At 33.8% G+C, this 9,811-nt stretch overlaps 1 protein-coding gene across 1 annotated transcript in view; it reads left to right on the forward strand.

Annotated features, from left to right (window-relative positions):
• Window positions 1-8,686, forward strand: part of HELRODRAFT_192060 (hypothetical protein) — a gene marked incomplete at its 5' end in the record, with an annotated part of 12,322 nt that extends 3,636 nt beyond the window's left edge. The window contains 10 exons of the mRNA XM_009020390.1: window positions 2,814-2,999; window positions 3,147-3,293; window positions 3,748-4,227; window positions 4,496-4,597; window positions 4,786-5,297; window positions 5,590-5,820; window positions 6,666-6,836; window positions 7,015-7,226; window positions 7,635-7,736; window positions 7,980-8,686. Coding sequence (XP_009018638.1) covers window positions 2,814-2,999; window positions 3,147-3,293; window positions 3,748-4,227; window positions 4,496-4,597; window positions 4,786-5,297; window positions 5,590-5,820; window positions 6,666-6,836; window positions 7,015-7,226; window positions 7,635-7,736; window positions 7,980-8,403 — 2,567 coding nt within the window. The 3' untranslated portion in view covers window positions 8,404-8,686. The remainder of the gene's footprint in view (window positions 1-2,813; window positions 3,000-3,146; window positions 3,294-3,747; window positions 4,228-4,495; window positions 4,598-4,785; window positions 5,298-5,589; window positions 5,821-6,665; window positions 6,837-7,014; window positions 7,227-7,634; window positions 7,737-7,979) is intronic.
• Window positions 8,687-9,811: the final 1,125 nt, after the last annotated feature.

Here is a 9,811-nt window from a genome sequence, read left to right on the forward strand (position 1 = left end):
TAATACTGCTACTGCTACTACTACTACTTCTGTTGCAACTACCATTATTACTGATGCTGTTAGTTTTTGCTAGATGACCTTTGGCTGACCTTTTCAGCTTGACATCATCATCGTCATCATCACCATCATCCCATCACCACTGTGAACTCCCAATTACTATTCGTGCTTACTAAATCGTTTTCAATATATATATATATATATATATATATATATATATATATATATATATATATATATATATATATATTCAATATACTCACACACACTGAGACATTTTTATAACAAAAACCAACGAAATTATCGGTGGCTCGCACACGTCATCACCAATTAGGCACGAACGGATGGTCAATCTTCCTATGCATATTTCAACTGTCACATGCTCGTACACACAAACACACACACACAAACGCACACACAAACGCACTTACATACATACAAACACATATCTTGTATGATAAACAGATACACAGTATGGGTGAATGAGTGAGTGAGTGAGTGAGTGAGTGAATGTGTGAGTGAGTGAGTAAGTGAGTGAGTGAGTAAGTAAGTGAAAAGTGACTGAGTGAATAAATGAGTGCGTATGTGTTTATGATGTACGAGGGGATTAGAGGTCAATGACCTAATTTCTGGTTTACTTCACGTGATTGGTCGAAGGTTAGGCACTGACACATTTTGATTGGCTACGCTTGAGGGTTAGAGATAGACGGAGGGAAAAAATGTAAGGGTGAAAGAATGTTTGCTATTTTTATTAATTAATTTATTTGTATAATTAAACATGACAATCACTGTTCAGTGAACTGATACAAATATATACTGACCTAAAAAATACACACGTACACAAACACACACACACACACAGATACAAACAAACACACAGAGACAAAAAAAATTCACACACATACTGACACACAAAAACCGCATAGAATTGATATGATACACATAAATGTATAGGATGTACGTGGTATTAATACAAAAACAAATATACAAACACACGCGCATTTTGTTACAAGTAGCATACGTGAATATAACGACAAACACATCAAAACTAACACATAAGCGCTATACACACACATACACCACACATACATACACACACACACACATACATACACACATGATAACAATTTGTCTTCAAGTAGTTTTTGCTTTCAAACAAACAGCCATTTTTCATCCATTCAATTACTTTCTTTCATTTATTCTTTCTTTCTTCTACGTAATAAATGAATAAATGAAAGATGGAGAGGTGAATGGATGGATGGATGGATGGATTGATGGATAAGTAGATAGATAGATAGATAAAGGATGGACGGATATATGGATAGACGAATGAATGGATTAGAGAATGAGTAATGTGATTGATTGACGGACTGACTGATTGATTGATGAAAGAGAATGAATAAGATAGAGGGGAAAAAATGTTTGTTCATTAGAAACAATGAAGCTACTTTACTGTACTTGAATGGTCTTTTTTTGCAGACAGTAGAGTTCAGTATTGTAGAAACAAATAAAAAATTGTACTTTATATAAATTGACATGTTAGTATTTATTTATTCGTTCGTTCAATCGTTTAATCTTTCATTCTTTCATTCATTCATTCATTCATTCAGTCATTCGTTCATTTATTCAATAATTCGTTCATTCATTCAATCATTTTTTATTTATAAATTTAAAAAACTGTTTGTTTAATAATATTCCTAGGCATGCAAAAAAAAATTTGTTTCCAGTTGAAAGTCGAGTGTTGAATGAGGAGGTCGTTGATGATGATGGGCAACGTCATTCATCACCCCATATAAAAACATTCACACACACACACACAAACACACACACACACACAAACACGCACACACACACACGCTAATATATTATCATCCATGCATGCTGATGCATACATGCATCAGCATGCATCCATCATTCGTTCGTTCATTCATTCGTTCAGTCATTTAATTTAAAATTATTTTCATTACTATTATTATATATTAAACATCTGAAAAATAAAAAAAAGCTGTGGAAAGTGAACTGCGAAATAAAATAGCGACTTGGAGGCAACATCATTTTTTGATTATAAATTAATCAGTTCCAATTATAAAATTAATTAGGCGCTAATTCCCAACGGTCCAATTTTAATCATGGTTGACGAACAACTTTTAAAAAACTTTTCAAACTCACATACACAGATACACACACTCACACGCACACACACACAGATACACAAGCACACACACAGATACACGCATACAGACACACAGACAACACACATACAAACAACACACATACACAAATAAGTTAGGAACACACGCGCAAGTGCAACATTATATTAATTGTCTTATTAAAGAGTAATTTTGAGTATGCGTTCGTCTCTGTGTATGTATGTGTCTGTGTGTGTGCTTGTACGTGTGTGTGTGAGAGAGAGAGAGAGAGAAAATGATGTGTATAGTTTATGTGTGTTAAATTTTGTATACTTGCACGCATAGGATATTTGTATGTATTTGTATTGTTTGCGGGTTGGTTTTTATGCTGTCGTTTTACTAAATTGCCAAACCCCTCATTGAAGAACATGACACAGGTTGAAAAAAAAACAATACAAAATAATAAATCATCGGAAAAGAAAAAAATCATTCAACACACACCAACACTGAACAACACTAAAAAAAACTACAAGCAAATAAACCACATCTACCAGCACCAACAACAGCAACAACAACCCAACAATAGCAACAGAAACCCAACAACGACTCCCAACAACAAACAACAAACATCCAACAACACCCAACAACATACAACAACAAACAACAACACCCAACAACAACAAACAGTTCAGTGGTCTCTGTGGTCATCATGGTCAGCATGCGACATACACTGCTTACAGCATAGACAACGATCATGCGAGTATTCACTAGCCGATAATACCGGCTCTACCGGTTTGTCGGGCATTTCGGTTAATCGTTGCAACGGTGATGATCAAGAATCGGTAAAATGTCTCGATGAACCGACTTGCTCGGGTCCGTTTCATTGTTTTCTCATCTGTATTTATTGTAAAATATAATTGATAATATTAATTTTTTATTTAAAACTCTTATAAATTTATTTAATACGTACAAACGAATACATGCAAATGATTAACAATTACGCCAATCACATTTTTAAAGATGGCGAAGGGCCGATCCAAGAACTTGAAAAAATTCCCAATGACAATTATAAGATCTATGTTGGGATTTCTTTGGCCATTTTGGTGATCGTTGTTATCGTCGTCTGCGGATTTGTCGGCTTTAAGAGGATCAGAAAGAATTTTAGAGGTCCAATTAGTTTAATTTTTCAAATTATTTTTAAAAATATTGTAAATATATGTTCATTTTTTCATGAATTATTAATTTTCAGTATTTTCACAAATCATTTTTAAGATTTATAGAAATTAACAATGCATACTATTTATATAGCGCAAACATATTTTCTAACTTTTTATTGTAACTTTTGATTAAATAATTTAAAATAAATTTTAATAAAATTCACAAAGGTTCCCAATACAAACAGCCCAGCAAAGGTACGGACTGATTTTCTGTATCGATAAAGCTTATTTTTTTTACAAAGAGTTTTTCAATAGCTTTCATTCTTACTAATATTAAAAAATATATATTTTAATGAAGATAACGAACAACCTGATAAACTTTCAAAGTTTAAATGAACAAATTCACATAATAAAAAAAATTCCACGCGAGTTAACGTAACGTAACGTAACATCCATCCATTCAGTTTCCAATCTACTTCTGAAACCGGAAACTTCAAAAACCATCTTGGTCATGTCTGCCAACAACAACAACAACCTTACTAACAACAACAACAACAACTTGACGTACAACAACAACACTTTCAACTCCCAACAACAGCAACAGCAGCAGCAGCACAACATCAGCCCATCGTGTAGCATGCAGTCGAACAACACAGAGAGTAGCACGATCAACGACTCGTCCCATTACTGCGACGTGAACAACTTGCTCCCAGACAACCACAACAACAACAACATCGACAGAAACTACAATATAGTCGACGACTGTTGCTACAACAACAACATCAACAACAACTCAACTTCTCAATACGCAAAATACACCCAACTAAACAATCTTGAAAGATCTTTCATGTTGCCCAAGTACGTATCGGCCAACGTATGCACAGACGCGTTGAGTTGGTTGAGTCTTGACGAACATGGCGGAACTATTTGCATCAGCGGATCAAGTATGTCTGTCTAGTTGTTTTATCGTTGTTGTGTTGTTGTTCGTTTTTTATTATTACTCGGTTATTATTATTTTTTAGTTGTTTAGTTTACCGCTAGTCAACTAGTTTTTCTTATTAAATGTTGTTCGATCATCTGTCAATCAGTTTGTTTGATCATTAGCCCATTCTCTCACTCATTTATTCAAGCATTCGCTCACTCACTCAATCATTCACTCATTCATTCATCTATACAAAACCTAAAATACAAACGATAATACCGAATACGCAGATATCAGCTTGACGATACCAGAAGGTGCGCTGGCCTGTGGCGAGGTGGTCGAGTTTTTCATCGGAGTGTCCAGAGATGATAAAGACCGGCCTCACTTGAATGGTCAGTAGAAAGTCGTGTCGTGTGTGTGCAGTGTCGTGTGTGTAGCGTGTCGTGTGTGGCGTGTCGTGTGTGTGCAGTGTCGTGTGTTGAGGAGTGATTCACATAAGCGTATAGTCAGCAATACAAACATCATCAGAGATTTTATTTTCAACCGAAAGCAAAAAATCTTGCCAACATTTTTTTTTCAGAATCCCAAACAGTCCTTAGCGACATTTTAATTTCCGGTCCAACTGACGTCCAACTCCTTAAGCCGGCCATCTTGTCTTTTCCTCATTGTGCAAACAACAACAACAACCACAATAATAATAACAACAACAACACACATAATAATAATGATAATATATATAATATAAATAATAACATGAATAATAATAATATTTACGATACTATCATCTGTGATAGTGGCAACGACAATTTTGACGATTGTAATGGTAACTTAAATAAAATATTCAACAACAACAACAATAATAATAATAATAATGTCATGAACAACAACATCAATCTCAACAACACCAACAACATTAGCGTTTTTAACAATAATTGCAATAACAACAGTACAAACGTTAACCACAAGCTTGTGAATAACATCAACAACAACAACAACAATAATACTAATAATAACAAAAACAACAACAACACTAATTGGTTGCATTACGTCACGCATAGTTCCTTGGATTATAAGGGCAGGCCTGGTTACAAGGTTAGCATTTGTTAATGAGACGAGAATCAATTATAAGACATAATTATCGTTAAAAAACTTGTTTATATGAAATAATAATATTAATAGTAAAATGATGTTTAATCTAATATTACACACACAGGCACGCACGCACACACACACACACACACACACACACACCCACACACACACACACACACACATATATATATATAATAATAATAATTGAGTATTTATTTATATTAACTATGCATTAGAATCAAAATTTTTATTTCAACCCACCACAAAACCAACCAACCAACTGCTGAAACAGCAAATTTGCACGGTGGGGCGCGAGACCATCAACACCCCCGTCTACGTGCACCTGGACGCGACTGACTGCCACATAATGACGGAGCAGCTGGGCCAGTTTGTTCTAATCGGGGAGCCTACAGGGCTGGCCGTAAAACGAATTCGACTCGCTGCATTCGCGCCGAAAATTTCTCCGTCTATGGAGTACAACATTCGGGTCTACTTCGTCGAAGATACGCCAGATGCTTTGAAGGTTTTTTTTAAATTTATATTTAAAATTTATTTTTTTAATTTAATTTGTTTTGGTTTATTTAATTAAACTCGTGCTTCTTTTAATAAGAGACAATGTTTCATACGTTGTCTGCTTTGTGCCTTTGTATCTTAGTAAACTGTTTTTGGGTTATTTCATGTAGTTCTACTTATATTGCCGCTATTATTTTCACCGTCATCATCGTCGTCTTCATCATCATCGTCTTCATCCTGATCATCCCCATGACCACAACCACCACCATCATCTTCATCATCATCGTCGTCGTCATCTCCACCATCATCATCGTCATTACAGGGTGTATTATCATTGGAAGAAACTCTGGGTGGTGTGCCGCTAGTTGAACCAAATATTTTGGAGCTGCAGTATTCGGGTTCTAATTTGTGTTTGGCTGTCGACAATTTAAGTTGCGGCTGGAAGTGTAAACTGGCTGCTAACTATCAGGTTGGTTGGCTGGCTGGTTGGCTGAATGATTGAATGGTTGATTGGTTGGTTGTTGGGTTGGTTGAATGATTGGTTGTTGATTTATTTGTTTGTTGTTTAAATAGATGGATTTTGAATCGACTGATTATATGTTTGAATAAGTGAGGTAGGTTGATTGAATGAATGACGGTGACGTTGATTGGTCCGCTCGCCAGATGGACTTCATTCAAACAGATAGTGAAATCAGTAAAATAGAAAAACAGACTGAGATTACTAACATGTTTTTTGAACTCTTGCAAATAAAAATAATGTTAAATATACAATAATAACGTGAAATATTCAAAAATAATGTGGAATAATTAATAATAATCTGAAGCATTCAACAATAACTTGAAATTGGCACCCAGGAAATACCTTTCAAACACATTTGGAACGATCACCCGACGGCCCTGCACTGCTCCTTCACTTTAGAGCTTGTAGACAGAACTCAAATTAGTTTGATGTGCGACATTCAGATATTTCAAACTGGTAACCTCGCAAATGCTAGGGTGCTTAATATTGCCCAATGTGTTGCCGATGTAAGTTGTGTTTGTAAGATTCATTTCGTGTCATACATTTTCATATTTAAACTCTCGATTTTAGGCTATCTTTTTACATTTCATTTTAAATTTTTTGATGAAATTACTCTAAATTTGTGGATAAATTAATTCCAAAATATTTAATTTATTCATCTTTGTTAATATTTCTCCCCGACAGAGTATGGCGTCTAGTTACTCTCATTTATCGCTGGCAAGACCAAAGACTATAAATAACAACTCGAACGTCAGTCACGTGAGCAGTTACAACAACAATAACAACAACACCAACATTAATAACATCAGCAACAATAATAACAATGATGATGTGATTGAGAAAATTGGAGATGGCAATGATGAATACAATGGCAGATATGGCTTTCCGTTTTTTAGGTGAGTTGCCTACAAAAAAGTGACATCATCATTATCCCCATCATCATCATCATCATCCCCATCATCATCATCATCATCATTCCCATCATCACTATCGTTATCATCACCCCACCAGCAATATTTTCATCTCCATCGTCACTAACATCATTATCATCGCCCACTTCAGCAGTATCATCATCATCATCATCACTATCTTCAGCACCATAATTATCTCTATCATCATTATCTTTATCATCATTATCTCTATCATCATTACCATCATCATCATCATCATCTCTATCATCATTATCTCTATCATCATTACCATCATCATCCCCACCATCATCATCAACATCATTTCCATCGTTATCATCATCATCACCACTATCATCATCATCATTAACATCGCTATCGTGATCATCATTTTAGATTGCCGATAAACTTGAGGAGACAACTGTGCCACATTCTGGACGTTCCGAACTGCAGGATGAATGACTGGAGGAAGCTGGCTCAGCTGCTGAAACAAGACAGGTTAGGATGGATGGATGAATGAAAAAATGAATGAATAAATGAATGAATGAATGAATGAATTAGTGAGTGAGTGAATGAATGAATGAATGAATGTATTGACGCAAGTGTAGATGGATGAATGGGTGGACGAATGAATGAATGAAGGAATGTTTATATTTACGCAGATATAGCTAGATAGATGGATGGACTTTTATTATTATTATTTTTATCGTTATTATTATTATTATTTTTATTATTATTAAGGTACATAAATTACTTTGCAACAAAATTGAGTCCGACGGATCACATCCTTAGCTTGTGGGAAGCAAGAACTAACAACAACATCATCAACATCAACAACAACATTAACAACAACAACAATAATAATAACAACTACAACAATAGCAATAATTTTATTATAAACGTTAATGATGAGGAAGACGACGACGACAATGTTTTTAATAATAATAATAATAATAACAATAATACCAACAATATTAACTATCATAATAATAATAGCAGTAGCGTGATTTATAGTAGAAATCATAATAATAATAGTAATAATAATAATAATAGTAATAATAATAATAATAACTTGAAATATGTAGAAGAATTAGTTGAATGTTTCAGATGCATGGAGAGGCCAGATATTTTAAACGTCTTTGAACAGCAGAGATTCGACATTTAAATTCTGAATCTTTTTTTTTTGTTTCTTTGTTTTGTTCGTTTTTATTTTTTTTCCCACAAAATTAACACGTGATAAGGAAATAGATAGATGGATAAATGTATGGATAATGTTTGAATGAATGAATGAATGATGAATGAATGATTCGTTGGTTGAATGATTGAATGGTCTGTTTAATTCATGTTTCGTACAACCATTATCAGTCGATAACAATAAATATCGAGGTTTTTATTTCATCCCTGATTTTCATTGTATAGAAATTTTATGTATAATAAAAAAAATAAATACTAGACAGAAGTTGTTTTTTGGCTTCTTGAAGGAAATCGAAATGGGCAACAGACCAGCTGTGCGATCATCGTAAAATATAAAGAACTTAAAAGCTCGCGATAGAATATAAAAACTTGAAAGCAATTGTTACGCATCCCGAATAAAATATTTCGAAATCAACTACACTCACATACACTCACACACACACACTCACACACACACAGTCGCAATCTAACAACGGCAAACACTACTACCTTCTTGGGAGCCAAAATGCCGTTAACTTCGAAAGAAAAAAAATTTTTGAAGGAGTAATGTTTACACATGTTAATTTATTTATTATAGATTAAACAGTTGTCACAACTTAACGTTTAAAATAAAAAAAATAGTGTCTGTAATTTAAATTTAAACTATTTTGCCTTAAGAAAAATTTTTCGGAGAAATTAACGACAAAATATTAAAATTATCATTCCGAAGACTTTTGTTGTGGTTGCAGTGGCCGCTTTAGTGGCTGTTGTTGTGGTTGTTGTTGCTACTGCAGCAACGCTCCAACGTAGGTTCCAACTGTTAAAGGAACTTTCAGTGAGAGATTACGAGAATAAGGAACCAGCTCGATCTGATTTTCAGATTTGAAATAATTAATTTAGATAGTTATCTAAAATTGTAAAATATTTAAAAAATTATAAAAAAGCAATGTAATATTGTACAGAAAATATATCGATCCACTGGCTTCAAAAAAAAAATCGAAAATTTTTAACAGACCTCGAAATGATGATGTGAATTGCTTCCTTGTGTAACTGATGACATATAAATATAACTTACTTGAAAACATGGGAATGCTTTCTTCAGCATTACCTTCCTTTCTCCATCATAACCCTTATAATCTTTATTACAGAAATGGTCACTGCATATTCTTGCATTTTTTGATGAAAGCCATTTGAAATCATTTATTTCCTGTCTGATGCACTTAATCCAATCGTTTTGCATTTTTACATTTTGAGGAAATCTGAAATTTTATAAACTGTTACAGAAACTTGTGCATTTCTTAAGTATTGCTTTTAATAATAAAATGGTAATCCATGATAGCATTATAAATTATAAAAGTCTATAAAATAAAATATATGTAATTGTAAAACAAAATAGTTCT

This window comes from Helobdella robusta, assembly GCF_000326865.2.
Source record: "Helobdella robusta unplaced genomic scaffold HELROscaffold_27, whole genome shotgun sequence".
Lineage (NCBI taxonomy): Eukaryota > Metazoa > Annelida > Clitellata > Rhynchobdellida > Glossiphoniidae > Helobdella > Helobdella robusta.